Source organism: Anser cygnoides, chromosome 2 (assembly GCF_040182565.1).
Source record: "Anser cygnoides isolate HZ-2024a breed goose chromosome 2, Taihu_goose_T2T_genome, whole genome shotgun sequence".
NCBI lineage: Eukaryota > Metazoa > Chordata > Aves > Anseriformes > Anatidae > Anser > Anser cygnoides.
The window spans coordinates 81,433,622-81,451,594 of record NC_089874.1 but is presented as its reverse complement, the minus strand read 5'-3'; the positions used below and the strand labels follow the sequence as shown (position 1 = coordinate 81,451,594).

Genomic DNA, 17,973 nt, shown 5'->3' with positions numbered 1-17,973 from the left:
GTGCTGCAGTATCCTTTCTGCTTTGCCAGGGCACATAGTGGCAGGACTTTGACTTTATCTTCCTTGAAAAATGGAGTTGTCAGCGAAGGTTGATTGTTTATGATGGGTGGTACAGGTAGAAACATCAGATAGCTTCCAGGCAAGCATACTGCTTGAATTATACGAACATCAGTAAGACACAGGAAAAATGAAAAGTGTGTCTGGAAGTTTCCTTTTACTGTCAGACAGACAGAGTGTGACAGAACCGCTCCACAGTTGTGCCTGCTGTTATCAGGAAAGCAAGTTGCTTCTTTCTACTGCAGGCTGCTAGAAGCAGTTTCTGGGTTAATTAGTAAGATTTAAGACTTGTTCAGATCTTTCTTTAGTCTAAAAGGAAGAGGCATCCTATCCCTTTATATAACAATGACTTGTAGGTTTGTGCTCTGATGAGACGACTCGGTGATGGATGCCAGCACATGGATTTTATGCAGCCAGTGGAATAGCTGTGTAAAGACATCAGGTGCATACAAATGGTACCTATACCCCAGAGCCTGCAATTGTAACAGGGCAGATTTTGTTTCACTCTGTTGCCCAGTAATATCTGAAGACCTCTAGGGAACATAGCATATATTTTCACGTATAGCTGTGCTACCATTTCATCGCTTACCTGTGATTTAGAGAAACATTCACCCCAGCCCTTTAAAAGTGTACAAAACAACCATTGGTACAAGTAGATCTTTGTAGAAACCTAACTCAAGGGTTGCAGATTTTTCTGGGTTGTAGTACTTGGCACTTCTCTACTTTGATGCTCATGTAATCTTTTTATTTTATTTTGGGATTGAGTCCCTGCCAAGTTCCATAATTCCTGAACCAGAAGAAAATATATCTTCAGGTTAAAATGTCACCATGCCCATCAATCACACTTCAGTGAATAGCTGTGGCTCACAAGTTATTCAGCAGTGCAATGAATAATTCCAGTCTAGAACTTCTGTACAAGTTCCTTATATTGTCGTGTCTGAGACTAACCAGGACTGGAGGTGTGAATTTCTATTCCTTTTAAAAGGATTTGTTTTGTGGATATACGGGAATGAAATTCAGGAATTCAAGCACCGGATGATAAAATGGTGGCCCTGGTGTCAGTGCCACAGCATACGATCAACTTGTATTGATAACACCGGCAGTTTCTTGTGTCCAAGGTGACACAGCAGCGTATTTGGGTTGACAGTAAAATACATGTCAGACAAAACTGGGGACCTCTTTGTAACAGTTCACAGTAGCCATGGGTACCAGAAAATGGCTATGTTGTTTCGTATATGCTTAGGCAATTATCTCCTAAAGGATGGAGGCATTTGGGTTCGTTGGATGTAGAGTACGCAGAGCGCTGTAGTGCTCTGGTCCGTGACTCATGATGCTTCAGCACTGCATTCAGTACTGCCCTGAGCTCTACCGCTGTTTGATGTCCTCAGAGATTACCTTTTTTATTATCTCAGACCTGAATGCATTCCTTCCCTTCTCTCCAAAACTATTATGATATAAATGTGGGGTTTGTAGCATAAACAGCTACAGGCTTTTACAACTGTAATTTGGGCAGTTATCGAAATAATGTTGTTGGAATTTTTTACCGCAGACATGTTATATCTCAAATTTTGGTGCAGGTGTTTGAATTAAACAGATGTGAACAATGAACAGAAAAGAAAAAAGCAAAAGCAGCCTAAAAAAATTTCTTTTTCTTGTAGCTTATGTACATCTTTTTTATAATTCTGAAGTTAATTCCAACTAGCTTCAACCACTGAACACAAAAAACAGAACAGCTAGATATGACTGCTTATACAGTAAGACACGAGTATAATTCCCCTTTACATAAATATATTGCTTCCGTTTTCAAAGACCTTCCTATTAATATTTCCTTATGATATAAGAATAAAAAGACGATAGCCAAATATTCGGACCATTTTCAGTTCATATTTGAAGTTAACATTTTGTCCTCTGAGCTAAAATATGCTTCATAAACATGTTCATTATCCTCATTTGCCCACACCAATCAAGTTTAATTGCTCAGTTAAATTGCCTGGTTACCTCGATTTGGAGACATTCAGCTGTTTCTATCATTTATCCTCACACCAATACTCAACTTTCTCTAATAATAAATGGCTGCTCTTCCATGCCTTTTGGCTAATTGTTCAATTACAAGGGTGTGAGCATTTCTGGCATTTGAAAGACGTGTGAAAGGCCACTTGTGAACAGCCCAGGGACACAGAATCAATGACATTTATACATTATGTGTCATTTCTATGCTTTGTAATAGTAAGTGTATTATATTAAAGTACCAATAGACAGGAGAATAACTTTTTAAAATAACATCCACATTTTTTTCTCTCTCAGTGACTCCACTTCAAACTTTCTTGATTTTCTGGTCCAACTAGGCCATTTTTAACTGTCTCAGCAAATTTATCCTGCAGGAATATTTGCTCCCGTATCAGTCCCTCTGAAGTCAATGGATTCTGCTTGAATTCTGCAGTGGAAAGTGTGGGGGACTTGGGACTGAGAAGGTTTAATGTCAGGATTTGCAGTGGAAATGATGTGCTGCAGACAGACCCCACTGCCTCAACCCCCACAGGTAATCTGTGGAACAGAAGAGTGCGTGAAGGAGTGCTGCCTTCCAATTTTTTATTTTTTTTTTTCCTTGACTCCATATTTCTTGTCTGTTTGGGGTTTTGTTGCTGCTTTTTGTTTGCTGTCTCGTCTTCTGTTTTTATTGTGCTCTCTTTAGGTAACCTTTCTTCCTGACTCCCATCCCCATTTGATTTCCCTTTGCCCTCGCTCTGTTTTGATTCCTCTTTGTAAAGTTTCCTCTCCATCCACCTCTGTCTTTCTACTCCTCCCCTCTTACTCTGTTCTGGCTTTTTTTCCTACCCTCTTATCTTCCCTTCTACTTCTCTCTGAGGACTTTCTGCCTTTGGCTTTTTTCCTGTAGATTGGGCTCAATGGTACTCTTCGTGAATGCTGATTATCCTGGTTGGAGCTCTATGAGTGTTACGCCAGCTGAGTAGCTCTTCATTTGAATCATGCCTTGCAGCCATTTAGTAGGAAAGGAGTGTCACATCCAACTTTGAGTGACAGCTGATTGGCAGGCAAGAAAAGCAGCCACCATCTCTCATGGGGATGCTCAGAAGCTTGTAGAGGGAGATAAAATGTCAAACCACTGTGATCTGTAGCCTTTGCTGAGAGGCTCGAAAGATCAAACTAGATCAGACACAATCCCATTTTAGTTTGGAAAACTAAGCTGTATTGTTTCTACTTTGAATGTCATCATCAATAGCATAATTTCTATATTCTGCAAGAAGAGACTCCTATAGACTATGGCACCTTGGGCAGTGTAGACTCTCTAGATTTACCACGAGTGCAGTTGCTCTACAGTTCACACAAAGGTTGTTACCTACATGGGGGTCTACAGCTCAGGGAGGTGGATATTCTCAGAGTTCGGGTGGTATAAATTTTTTTTTTTTTTTTTTTGTAGACCCTTTTCTGTCAGCATGCTTTGAGCTTAGCAGTTTTTAGCTGCTTGTTACTGCTTAGTGTATAAGCACAGTGTTCTTCAACTCTTTGTAATAGCATGGCTTGTGGTATGATGGTCATGTCACAGAGCACCACGAAACCTCATCAGAAAATGGCTGCAGTGCTGGTGTGTGCAGTGGGGAATAAGCAATGAAATGGTTGCCTTCTGTTGGGTAGAGTAAACCCTCACCAAAGTATGGGTACTGTGAATCCCAAATATCTTGGACTAGACCCTCTTCAGGTATATATAGTTTGACGCTACAAAGCTAAGGAGCATGAAGGAAAACACATATTAAATTTTAAAGCTAATAACTGGCCTAGACTGTCCTATAATAGAGTTGCATTATTTCCAGACAAAAAAAAAATATATTTAAAAAAACAACAAACAAAAAACAACTCTAAAAGAATTGTGTATGATTGGCCATAGGACTTGCAAGTTAAACTGGGAACTTTCTGTTGTGGATTACAGTTTGAAGCTGAAGTGTACTAACCTTTCTGCTGAATTAATGTCCTCTGAAGCTGGGCAGATAGGAATGAGAAGTGCAAGTTGTAGCAGGCTTTGTTCTTACCTACTTGCTATTGCTGACTTTCTAACTCTTCTAAGATCAAAACATAGATGTGTCTAAAAGAATCTTACCTTGCCAACATATTGGTAGTCAGTTCCTGTGTATTCCTCCAATAAAAAGAACTGATTCCACATCCAGCTCCTTTTGGAACGACTGAGTTCTCTCCTGCTGTTTCCAGACAATACCAAAACCTTTCCCTTCTCTGGAAAGCCACTAGTCCTTTTGGACAACGAAGTTAAGAAACTTTGGTGGGGCTGACCAGCCCAAAACAGCAGCCAGAAGCAATGGTAAGTTCTCATCACGACAACACGAGAAGATCTAAACAGCAACTTTTTTCTTGTCCTCAAACTAACCTACTTTACTGCACTGAATCCAATCTCATGCCGTCTTCCTTCTTTAAATAGTTTTTGCAGTCTCAAAGGATCTCTGAAAAGAAAAATAATAACATTTTAAGTATTTTCAAAGGTATTTAACATTCATCATTACAGCAAGCAAGTCCAAAAAGTAGAAGAGTAATAGTGATCATTGAAAAGTAGGGCTATTCCTGATTCAGAACATTGCAGGTGGTCCTTTAAGTAACTGGAGTTAACCTATGTTGAGTTGGAAGAGCTAGTGTTGATGTGTTTTGGTGTTGTTATTGTTGTTGTAGTTTTTTTCTTTTTTTTTTTTTTTTTTTTTTTCTTTGCCTCCATTTACTTCCATTCATGGACTAAGGCAAACAAGGCATTTCCTTTTTTATGGCCTGGACTTCAGGATATAACTGATTAATTTCTGACCAGCGATCTTGATGGGATTACTTTGCTATGTTGAAGAAGGGCTAGCAAGAATGCACACGCTTCTCAGGAAGCATTTTGGTTGCTATAGTTATGGACTGAAAATAACTCTAGAATATTCCCCTAAAATGTAAGGAATGTTGCCTTTAACTTCATTTTAGAAGAGTCAGGTAAACAAGTTAGTGAAATATATGTATGTATTTGTCAATATGTCCCACACGCTAGGCCTGTTTAATACTATGTAGGAGATTAAGTGGACATTTTGGTTTTCTTATTTACCTACTGCCTGAGTTTTATGCTGAGTTTTGAATCTTTAAATACATAGTTATATATGTAAATGTTTTCATTAATTACTTGTAAAAAACAGCTAGTTCATCTCTATCTGTGGGCTCTTACTAGCTACTGTTTCCTATTATTAATATTAAATATCTGTGCAGCTACAAAATAAATATGAAAATGATCCCCATCTCAGAAGACCACATGATTTTCATCATGAAAAAAACCATCCATACAGTACTACAGCTCGGTGTTGACAGTTCTGTTTTAAAGCAGTCGAAAGCTTTTACTCAGAAAGAAGAAATGATATCAGATAACCAAATGCCTAATGATCAGCTCTGGAACATTTTATAATCTGAAGAAATCAGAATTAGTTGACGGAAACATTCTACAACATATAAGAGTATTTTTCATAAACACTTTGTTCAATTTTTTAGTCCAAACAGATCCATACTCTTAAAGAAGGTTCATTTGCTTGATTTTCATTTTGTTTTGCACAGATGCTCTTCGGAAAAGTTCTTTCAATATCCTGATCAAAAAATATAGATCATTCTGAACCAGCTCAAAATTCAACACAGCAGCTCGCAATGTTTGTAAATAAAATTGTTGAACAGCAATCTGGCTTCATATCAAATCAAAAGAGATTTGTTTTATTTTCTAAGTATTTAATGTGTCACTATTTGGATCATATTCTACATCAAAGATAATTTTTAAAGCTATATTTTATGTGTTTTTTTTTCTTTTTTCTTTTTTTAAAGGTGTAAATCAGGCAGAATTTAGCCTCTGAGCTACACTGATGGAGTTAAAGCATTTACAATGCCTCGGGTTAGCCACTCTTCTGGTTGTCACTGTTCTTAGTAATAAATTGTATAAAATAACCTCAAGTCTCTTACGGTTCCTCTTAGTAAATCATTTTCTATAAAGAAATACCACTTAGCTTTTAGATGGATAGTACGTAATGGAACAGGGCTGTTCGCACAATATCATTTTACTGCTTCACAAGGTAAAATAGCGTAAGAAGGTAACTTCTGGTTGGGAAGGAGTCAGTTTTTTAACATTAAGAGGAGGAGTGGAAAAGGCACAATTAGTTCTGAAGTGGTGTAGTTTCCTCCGGAGAGCAGGGAAGGCTCCTAGTGAGCTCTCATTAGCACGGGTGAGTCTTCTGTAGGCAGGAACAGCGCTGCCCTGCAGGTCTGGGTGCTCTGCGTGCTGTGAGGCAGATGCCGACCCGTGGCTCTGTAGGCACAACCCCCGTGCAAACATACGTGCACGCACAGAGAGAGCCCTCTAGCAGCACGCCTGGCATGAGGCTCGCGTGGAGTGTGGGTGGGAAAGGACAAGGAGATGCGAGTTCTGGCTGCACACACGTGGCTTGCTTCTCTAGGGAGGCAGGGTCTGAGGTAGGGAGCACAGCGTACGAGCAAACCTCTTATTTTGCGATTAGTGAAGGCTACGTGGATTGCTGAGGCATGAGGGAATGAAAATCACCACTTGACAGGCTCCCCCGGCGCTCATCTCATTGCCTCCATGGCCAAATCCCTCAGTGGGGCTCTATGCCTCTCCTCCTGTATGTAATGTTTTCTGAGCAGTGTTGCCTAGAGCAGAGTCACCTGCATAGGATTTGTGCCATCCTTTTAAAGGATCAGTCCTTCAAATGCCAATTGCCAGGAAACAATTATTCCTATGGAGGAATTTTCTGCACTTGAAGTCAGCTATATTTCACAGCTCTGATGTCATGGGAGAGGTTTTATAGTGGCTCATGCTGAAATATAGCTCACGAGAATGATATCATAGCTGTCAAATACAGTCTTTTATTCTTCTCTGCAGAGATGTGTCCAAAAAGCTGAAATAAGGGCATGATCCCATAATGTTCCTCTTGACTGGGTGGTCTTTGCATAGTGCCTCAGCAGCTAAGCCCTGACAGCCTCTGTGTGAGTGGCAAGAGAGCAGAGACACTTTTGCAGACCTCGGCTTAAGTGTGCAGTCAGGGTAAGTACCCACTGAAGTCCAGGGTGTCTTTGCCCTATAGGTGCTGATAACTATTTTATGGGTCATAATGATAAATTCAGTGAGGTGAATAAAAAGGACAGGAGCAATATGCTCCGAGCTGAGCCATTAGTAAAGAGTGAGCTCCTGTGGCTTTTAAATGACATTTTGTGCTTCAGTCCCAATGCCTCGTGCTCCAGAGAGGTCTCTGCAACGTAATGGTTGCTCACCTGCAATCTCTGTGTTCACTCCTGTCTTTAGTTTGAAAACAAGTCATTGACCAGGGACATTTTTCTTTCTCTAATTGAAGGTGTGCAAATACAATTGATGGGACATTTCCTTTGGTCCAGACCAAAGGACGGGAGTTAAAATTTCTTTGTTTTCTTCACATCATACAAAGACAGGCAGAAAGACAGAAGGAGCACTTCAGACATCTCACTTTCCTCAACCATCAGCTGGTCAGCTGATTGGGGAACGCACTGTGTTAATCAACTGAAATGTCAAGAGTGAAAAACGATTTTCCTGTACAACAATCTCAGACAACTGGCTTAGCTCTGTCAGCTCAAATATATATCAAATATGGGCTTTTTATCGGAGAAGGAGGAATCTGCATACCCAAGCTTAAAAAAAAAAAAAAAATCCCAGTCTAAGTTTAGGTATGATGATTGTTAACATAAAAGCAATGTCACTTGCAGTCAAAGAACTGTCTTTGGTGTGACAAGTCGCAGATTTAAAGTTTATGTTCATGCCTCTTTGAAGGATCAAAACCTCAGACAATTGCTTAATCACTATAAATATCAACTTACTTCAAAATTATTTCCCCTAGGTGATGATTTTCATAGTCAACCTTTCTATTCACCCTTTCCCCCAGTATCTCGTTAATGTAGATGTCTTCATGCCACCGATGTGAGAATTCAGTGCGAATTTACACCCTTCCTGCAAAGTACTTCATTATTGCAAGTATAAATCGGAGGAAATGTGTCCATCAGGGTTCCGCCAATGTATCAGGGAGCACAGTCCTGGAGATGGCTTTCCGGCACAGTGACAGCCATCAGGTGCAGGTTCTTGGCAGGAAGAACCCCAGAGAGGTCCCACCTCCACTCGCAGCACTGTGGGTTGTGCTGCTCTTCCTAGGTGGTGGTTAAATGAACCAGGCTAGCAAGGAGCCTTCCCATCAGAGACACCAGTAAGGAGAGGGAAAACATTGGCTTTTTTATTCCTTTCTCTTCAGCCCCATCGTATTCCCTCCTCAATAGACTCCCAAAGGAATATGACTTGTAAATTGTCCTAGATCCTGGACTTGAGAATTATTTCTTTTCAGATCCCATGAATTCAGTTCTGTTTCTGTATATATATCGATGTCAAACATTATGGGCCACTGATGATTAGATTGTAAATAGTCTCTAAATATATCAACAATCATCAGTGTCTCTAAAATCTCTGACATAACCTTTATTCAAGAAGAAGTACCATTATAATAGATCTTTTATTCCTTAGTCATCTAAGTATAGTTTCATTGTTTGAGGGTTGGGTACAAAGCTTCACATATTAGGATTAAGGTCCACTACTACATTTGATTTAACATTGATTGTATTCAAGAATTGGTAATTTACTGTTATTCTCACATGAAGAGTGAATAAAGAGGTGAACGTTAATAGCTGATGTGTCATAATAATTGAGGAAACTGAGTATGGGGAATGATACAGATATACCCCTTGAATATTCAACTAACAAGAACAGTTAGTTTAACTTTTTTTTTTTTTAAATTTATTTATTTGAAGAAATAAGCTGCATCTATGCTCATCAAGATTGCTTAGGTTCTTGGGAAAGAAATGCACAAAGGCAGAGAATAGACCCCGCTGTTTAATTCTAGCAGTATTACACTGTGAATGCACCTGTGCATGTGCCTCTGCTGCCTCAAAATCAAGCCTGTTTTATGGGCAATGGTGAAAAGGCGCAAACTAGTCCCTGGCTTCACCAACGACTGTATCACTTGAAGTGTCTACCATTACCTTCAGAAGAGAAGGAGGGTTCTGCCCTGGAAGCTGTAATTTATGTTTAATTTTATAGAAGACGAAGGATGGGGGAAAGCAGTACAAGAATTTTGATATAATAACTTCTAGATGCTTGCCCAGCCAACACCAAGTGAGTTTACCAGGCAGACTGACCCTGCATAAATCCCCAACAGTCCTACAGAGCAAACTGCCAGCTGTGGCTGCCTGACCACAGGTTGCAGCTTCGCAGCTTCCCAGTGCAGGAGGCTCAGCTGCCAGTCCTGTGCTGGGACCAGGCAGGCAGAGGTGCTCTCCATAATCACCATCTCCTGCAAGGAACGACCTTCCCCTGGCCTTGAGATCAGGTGCAAGTGTTTAACCTGTCAGGCCTTCCTGAGAGAGAGGAAGGAACCAACATTTTGTTTTCAAAGCCTGAGGAATGAAGGGTGGGTAAAGCATTAATTGGGGGAAGGAGAATGGCTGGATACTGAGTCCTAGATTTGGTGTGTAGAATGTGGTAGTCCACGGTTTGGAACCAGGCATGCTAGGTGAGGATCTAATGGTTATTTGCTTGGATTTTACCTTGCTGCAAAGCCATGCTGAAGAAGCAATATCCCAGTTCCTAAAAGAATTTGAGCAACCCAGAGGAGGCAGGACTTCAAATTGTCATTGGGGCTGTCCTCAAAAACACCAAGTTCTGCTACCCCGCAGGCAAGACTGCAAGAAAAGGATTAAGGCTGTAAGGAAAATCTGCAAAAAAATTACTTTCTCATCATGGGGAGAAAGGTTAAAGTAGCAATAGCTACACAAAGAAAAGAAAGTATTCCAGCTAACCTTGAAAAATAGAGGCTTTCAAAGTCATCATATTCATTTATTTTCAGTGCCATATTCGTATATTCAAATATATCATATTGATACGTTTTCATATATAGGAAAGAATTTCTTGCTGGATATTTCCAGTAATAGCTAAGTTTCATGTACTCAGAAGCTGTAACATTGCAGACTTGTCCATAATTGACTTGGACTTAAAAAGCAGTTGAGTTTGAGCTTACTTTACAATTATGTCTCTCTTATGACCAGTCAGATCTGAAAGTCTCCATCTAATAATTTTCTCAAGTGTGAATTAGCTTTTACTGCTCTGAAATCCAAATGCCCTTTTTCCTTCATTCTCCATGGGGTATTCCTTTGTAAATATCAGTCATAAACAGGAAAAAAAAAAGTCAGTTTTTCAGAGTAAAGATAGCTGATGAAATTTTAATCTTCTGATGCTCACTTTTTTTTGATATCTTTGTTATATAAACCCATATGCCCTAGCGATCATTTCTGTAAATACACCTCTGAAATACCAAACAGAACAGAGCCAGGAGAATTCAAACCAAAAGATTTGTAGTTTTAACCATAGGTTCTTTCTGAAGACATCAAGTACACAATGTAATTGCAGCCAGCAGTGGTTGATTATAGTGTCTTTGAAAACCATTTTTTTTTCAGTTCTCTCAGCAGGAGAAAAGGTCCAGAACTATAAAAATAACTGAATGCAGCAGAAATGTTAAGATAACTACTACCTCCATCCTGCATTGGGATCTATTAGCATGGCCCTTTTGAACAATGCAACTGCTTTAACCCCAGTGAACCTGAATGCACACAAACACCAGCCTTCACAAAAGCACACACTGACAAAATAGGCAAAATGAGAGGTATCTGTCTCCCTTTTGTGCCTCAGAGGTAATGGCAGTAGACGACTGCATGACTTTTATAAGATTATTCAGTAGCTGGTGAGGGGACTGATGATGTGGTTTATCTGCTTTCGGATAGTTTGATTTTTTCACCTGCTGTTTGAAAAGAGTCTCAGTACTGTCTTGTTTCGGAGATGCCGATGCTAAGTCTCTGTATTTAGAAACACTGAAATCATATCTTATATCCACTGTGCATAAACTGTGTCAACACACAAGACAGAGGCATATCACAGAAGAGGAAATATTCTTGTTTCCATTGTATGGCTGCATTAAGTGACTAATCTGCGGTCATTCAAGAATATCAAAGTCCTTCAGCTGGGTCAGGGTAATTGCCAATATCAGCACAGACTAGGGATCAATTGACAGAGCAGCCCTGCAGAGAAAGACTTAGGGCTGCTGGTGGATGAAGAATCAGATAAGAGCTGGCAATGTGTGCTTACAGCCCAGAAAGTCAATTGTACCCTGGGCTGCACCAAAAGCAGAGTGGGCAGCAGGGCAAGGGAGGGGATTCTCCCTCTGCTCTGCTCTTGTGAGCCCTGCGCTCAGCTCTGAGGCCCCCAACACCAGAAAGATGTGGACCTGTTGGAGCAGGTCCAGAGAAGGGACAGAAAAATGATCAGAGGGCTGGAGCACCTCTCCTAAAGGCTGAGAGAGCTGGGGCTTTAGTCTGGAGAATAGAAAGCCTCAGGGGTGACCTTACTGTGGCCTTTCAACATGCAAACATACAGAAGATGGAGAAAGTCTTTTTACCAGTGTGTGTACGAAAGGAAAAGGAGCAATGGTTTTAAACTGAAAGAGGGAAGATTTAGATATAAATCAGACATTTTAGATATAAGGAAGAATATATATATATATATTTATTTTTGTTTTACAGTAAGGGTGGTGAGGCCCTGGCACAGGCTGCCCAGAGAAGCTGTGAATGCCCCATCCCTGGAGGTGCTCAAGGCCAGGCTGGATGGGGCTTTGGGCAGCCTGGTCTGGTGGGAGGTGTCCCTGTGCGTGGCAGGGGGTTGGAACTGGGTGGTCTTTAAGGTCCCTTCCAACCCAAACCATTTTATGGTTCTACCTGTGGCAGGGCTGGAACCTGGACTCAGCTTTCCTAAGTCACACAGCAGCACTTTAATCACTTTGTTATTCTTTTTCCTTCCTGATGGTGTGCCAGTCAAGACATAGTCACTGTGCTTTGATCACCACGTCCACCTTTGCTGCACATACCAGCAGCGCGCTGGTGCATGCTACAGGGTGTGCGGGCAGGTGACATTGCAGGAGGAGCACTGGGAAAGGCATCTGACGTTGCCTGGGTGTGCAGGCAAGAGCAGCAACTCCAGCAACCTTACACGGGTGTCACAGGCTGTTCACCTCTGCGGCCAGCAGCTACATGGAAAGGGTTGATCCTGCCCTTTCTGTGAGCTATTTCTGCGTGACTTTAGCAGGAAGCAGGAACTGATCTTGCCAAAGGCTTCCAGCTGCATCTGCTTCATGCAGGTGATGTGGGGACAGGCATCCATGGCATTTCATTGTTCCCCTGCAGAGAAAAGCATTCAGCTAAAACTGCATTATATCCTAAAACTGGGGACAGGTATGTGACTAGCAGGTGATACAACAGAATACTTTAAATAATATTAAGCTGGTCCTTGATGGAGGGAAGATAAAAACAGCTAAGAAAACAACTACATTTAGTAGGAAAACAACTTGGTAGCACTTCTGATGCTGGGCGTATCTGGCACATGGGTCGTTTATTCCTAATCAATACCTTGATGGCAGAGTAGTAGATGTGCCTGAAGTGATAGCCAAAGTGCTTTCAGCAGTACCAAAAATATCCTTGAAGCCATGAAAATGCTGTAGGAATACCTTATCTCAGTACTTGTTGGAAATCTGCAGTTTTGCCACCCCCTTGTGAAATGTACTGTGGTTTTCATACATGCAATAAGCTATTATTAAACCTACAAAATAATAAAAAATAAAAAAATAAAAATTATCAGGTTCTTTAAAGCAGGAGTGCCATAAAAGAAAAAGTCACTCCACCTTATGCACCAAAACTTGATGTCTGAAAAGGAACCTAGTCTTCCTACCCAGAGAGGAAGGGTCTCGGGTGACTTGAAGTGCCTAAGTTAAAGCGTTTTGTCTCTTCATTGAAAAAGCTATATAGTTTGAATACCTCTTCTTCTGTTTCTTTCCAGACTCAGGTACTTGAAAGTCTCATAGACGGGCTCTTAGAAGGGATCAGTGACTTTTTAGACTTTCTTCTTAAAGAATATAGACAGCTATTTCAAACAAGACTCCATTCTTAGAATAGTATGAGATGCTACCACCCAAAAATCTCTATTAAGGGAACTATTCAGAATTATTAGACATATTAAAGAAATCTTCGTCAGCTTCTCCCTGAAAATTATCTTTTCCTTAACTAGATGAGATGCCGGGTTTTGCTTTTTCCATCCACCTACCATTTATTAGGCACCTGCCTCCATGCCATCAGAGGCCCCTGATGTCATCCTCAAGCTCCTGTAAATGAGACAGAGCCACATGCAACAGATCCTTTCTGTGCTGAGCAGCAATTACTCTAAGCCAAGATGTCGCAGATACTCTCCAAAACCTGGCTTGAGAAAAGAGAAAAAGCTGGGCTTGCAGCTGTTTCAGTGGCACTGCAGTTCTTCTTAAAGCATTGCAGTGTGACAGTGAAGGCAGAGGCTATATTGCCACATGCGTAGCCAGGAATAAAAGCAAGCAGGGGGGAGCTTTTTTTTCAGCAGGCACTAGCGTATCTTCCTATCAAAGACTGACTATTTTTGACAGTAGTAATTAGGCAGTTCAATAACAGACACAGATAGAAGAAAATTCTTTGACAGAGTATTTTGGTTGTGCTTTGGGCAGTATACATTGTTGTCAAGTGTGATACTAATTGCTAAAGTCCTAATTTGTTTCCTACAGAGGAAACCCACAGACAGAGATACCAGAATTATTAGAGAAAGTGGTCTAATTGAGGTAAACCAGGTAAGCAGAGTTCACCTGATTCCAATTTAGGCATGTTAGAGTTTATACACTTTTCATATTTAATGAGCGATTATTATTTATTTATTTTTTTATTTATTTACAGCCATCTGTAAATTCACATTTCTAGGAAAGCCCCAACCCACCTTTGACTGCTGCATTTTATTCCTTTTTAGTGACCCTAATCTCTTCTGCTTGCCTTTTGCAGTTCTCCCTTACAGGGACTTTCCTCACCACCCCCGTTGCCAGCACGCCCCATTTCATCTGTGGCAGAGCAAAGCGGTTATCTTTCTTAAGTAGTTTTCTAGTCACCAGCTGCTGTTTATTTCTTTCTCTCTGCTAGAGGCTTGATGCTCTCTCTAGTTGTCTGTGCTTTTTTGACAGTAACATATGGTAATTCCCACTCTGAACTTAGGAGAAAACAATAGGTAGGTGGGGCATAATGTACTGGACCTGGGAAGGGTAGAAATAGCTAAACTTTAGCTTTATATGTGATCATTAAGGGCTTTCTTATTTCTTGTGGACTTCCACAGCCATTTACCACGGAGAAATGGATGCGGACTGCTACCAACCAGCAATCCCTGTAAGGCTCAGCATATTGCGGGCAAGTGAACTCCATTTATGCAAATACACTCCAACAGGAGCAATTAACAGGAAAATAGAGGAATGCCCATTAAGACTCATTTCATTACAAATGTGCTATTAAAAGAACTGTAGATTAGTAGGTCATGTCTCTTTTTTTGATGAAAGAGTCTCTTATTTCTTTGATCATGACAGTAACAGGCTGCACTAAAAGGCTATGGCTTCTTTAAAAGCCTCTTAACGTTACCCCTATTAACTGCACAGCTTAAGAAGCTGTACCAGAAGGCAGGAGGGCTAATGTAGATCTGCCGGCCTCCCTTCTCACAGCTCTTGATCCTCCCTGGGATCCTATTAAGGAGCTTGGAGATCTTCTCAAGCAAGACTACACGGCTAGGAGTGGAAACACCTGTGGTGAGTCCTGGGTTCTCCTCACAGCTGGCAAAAGAAGCTGTGGCATTTAGGGGGACTGAGTCTTTTCTGAGTGACTTCAGAGTTACTAGGGCTGAATGATCACTGTTAAATGGGAATGAGGCATGCTTGCTGTTCATCCAGGGTGAATAAATACCATGCTATTATGGCAGGGATTTTCTAGCACTCTGCCCTCTAGGATATTCTTGTCCAAAGAAGATGATCTTTATTCATAGTACAGCTCCAAGCTGGAACTATCTGTGCTGTATCTCTAACCTGTGTGGGGAAATCAGCCCGTGACTTCAGGTGAGGCAAGAAACTTCCCCACTTCACTGCGATCCAGCCATGGTGACTCATTACTTAACTGAGGTTTTGTGAACGCTGAGTGATGTTTCTGAAACTCTTGAAGTTCCCTGAATAGGAAACATGCATACTTGCTTTTCAAATTGCTAATCTGAGAGGTGGCTTTCTTCTTTGAAAGGGGCCTTTTAATATGTTTTTGCTAGTAATTTCATGTTTCTTAGAATATGAAAATGTATGAAAGAATAACGTTACTTGTGACTGAATAGCTTCTGAAGTATTTCATAATGCCACTTATGTCACTAGTTCTTTGAAAAACCTTAATGAGTTGTTTAATTAGGAATATTGAAGAAATTTGAATCACAAATTTATTTATTTATTTTCTCTCTTTTGGTGCCCACTGCTCAGTGTGCATACACCATTAACATCAAATGTTGTGAAGGTGACTAAGCCCATGCTTCTGTTATTAAGGCATGCTCCTCTGGGCATTGAACCCCATGAGAAAGCTCCTCTCAGTGATTTATGATCAGATCCCTGTAAGCATGTTGCTTCTTAGGAGTAAAGAAGTCTGGGAAAGATTTCTTGATCTGCCTTAAAACAATGGGTGTTCACAATGTTGTTAAGTTCTTTGCAATTATAAGTGGAATCTCTTTGGAATAGAAGGCGAATTCATATATATATTTTGGAAGTGGGGTTTGTAATGGAATTACTGAAAACTTCCCCTTGTGTAATGGAGACTTGGATATGGTGTTTTGTTTTTAGATTTGTTCCAGCTAGACTCTTTGCTACTGTTTTCAAGGGAAGGGAGTGGGGAGTCATACTGCAACTCTTAATTATGCTGTTAATGCTAAATAATTATGCGATCACATATGCAGCAAACAGGGGGTTAGAAATATCTAAGACAGCTCTGTTCTTATGTTTTAGGCAACCGAAGGAGCTAATCCTAAATATACAAAATGGGCGATGCAAGTGGTTGTTCTTGGTCCAGGATTCAGAGGAGCATTGCTCTGTACAATCCACTGAAGGCTGCAAAATTGGCCCTTGTTGCTCAGTGGAGTTTTGATTCTGAATTAATTCCGTGGAGTAGCCAAGATTGATAGCCAAGATCAAAGAGAGAAATGGATAAGCAGTTTGGGAGGAGCAGAATTAAATGAATCTGTTTCTGCATAATGTGTGCTTTCATGCCTGTAAACAGATGTCTCTGTTTAAAAAACAATGAGATACTAATCTGGACAAGAGAGACTGCCCTCTTATTTCTGAAATTCCTTTTCATCTAAAAGGTATTCCCCAAAGCAGTAAATGTTCAGGAAAAGTAATTCCAGTTATAAATGGAAGTTGACCAACTGAGCTGTCAGTACAGTCTCTGACACTGCTCTGTATCAGAGAGGAGTGAGTCTGCTGTTCTTCCATAACTGCAAAGACTACTCTATACGTCTTCAGTTTTGGCTTGAGAAAATACTTAACTTTTCTGATACTTCTAAAGATAGCAGTGTACAGAAATGACCAGCTTTGGTCTTGTTGAAAATGATGAGAATTTCATGAATTTTGTGTCACCAGAGCTAGGATGTTGCCTTTTTTTTTTTTTTTTTTTACATTTCTAGTTATACAATTGCTTTTTTTCAATAGCTGCTATTCTAGTTTTTATTGGTAAAATTTCTGTTAGCCTGACTTTAATGACTACAGCAGAAGATGCTACAGCTAAATATTAAATTAAGTGATCAAACGTTTACTGATTGTACCTAGGGAAATCCATGCTCTTGCAACAAAATATGCATTTAATTAAATCTCAGACATTCCTAAAAATTGTGCTTATTTGCACCCACTATATGTCCCACACCAAAATCTTAAATATCGCATGCATTGTGACTGTCGCCAACTGAGGCAGCTTCCTTCTGGAGAGATAAAAGCCTCCTTCCTGTCAAGGTCACTTAGCTTTGATCCCGAAGTCCTCCCACTTTCTGCTCTCCTGTTTCCTTCTCACCTCTAATTATGGGCAAACTGATGTAAGCTGAAAATTGTCAAATTGCCCTGAAGGCAAACATGAGTGTTTATTCACCTGTCTGAGGTATCCGCATAGTCTCAATTACCAAGGAGTTTGATCACTTAATAATCTTTATTGTATTTATCCTCAGAGTCATTTTGGGAGAACTACAAAGTTAGCATTTCTGGAAATGGAAACTGAATAGATGTAAAGATGAGACCTTCTAAGGCATTTAGAAACCTAACTTACAGCAATCAGGTAAATGGAATTTAAGCCTCTTATCGTATTATGTTTTAGCACTAATTCAAAACCAGAAGATAATATGGCCACCAAAAAATCTGGGGAATCATTGTCATTTGAACGTGGATAAACTCAAACATGCACATGCTTATCTTTCTCATTTCTCTGTAAGATTTTATGCGTTTCTACTCAGGTCTTAAATTTTGTTTTTAATGATCTTTTCTTACATAAGCTGCAAGACGTTTACTGTTTTATATTTTTCACCTCCTGGATGAATATAGTTTCAAAACAAAATGAGAATTACACCAGCAGTTTATTAACACCATCTACTTATTATCTGTAGAATTGATCGTCTTGTAACGAAATGTTGTCTTTTCAGTTATATAAGCAATCCATAGTCTATCTCTTCTAAACCAGAAATTAGGTTCTCTCTGCTATTTAAAGCCCCTGGAACTTAGCAACAATGCAGGGTTATGTACATGCAGGTAATATGGGGGAAGATTACCCCGGAGTTATCTGCCTCTGCTCCCTCCCTATAATCTCTAACCAGTACCCCTTTCTTCTGATTTACTGCAGGTTATTTTGTACTGCAGGTTGTAAGAGAACTTATTT

General features: G+C 40.2%; 1 protein-coding gene and 1 long non-coding RNA gene across 5 annotated transcripts in view; one reads left to right on the top strand and one right to left on the bottom strand.

Moving 5' to 3' along the window:
• CDH6 (cadherin 6) overlaps positions 1-17,973 on the bottom strand; it is a 104,981-nt gene that overhangs the window by 48,897 nt on the left and 38,111 nt on the right. For 2 of the 3 annotated variants that reach the window (XM_066992512.1, XM_066992510.1), the window contains one exon: positions 4,172-4,526. In XM_066992512.1, coding sequence (XP_066848613.1) covers positions 4,172-4,399 — 228 coding nt within the window. In that variant the 5' untranslated portion in view covers positions 4,400-4,526. Of the gene's footprint in view, positions 1-4,171; positions 4,527-9,711; positions 9,847-17,973 lie in introns of all 3 variants that reach the window. The other variant, XM_066992511.1, reaches the window with a different exon arrangement.
• LOC106039921 (uncharacterized) overlaps positions 1-17,973 on the top strand; it is a 60,361-nt gene that overhangs the window by 15,703 nt on the left and 26,685 nt on the right. The window lies entirely within an intron of this gene.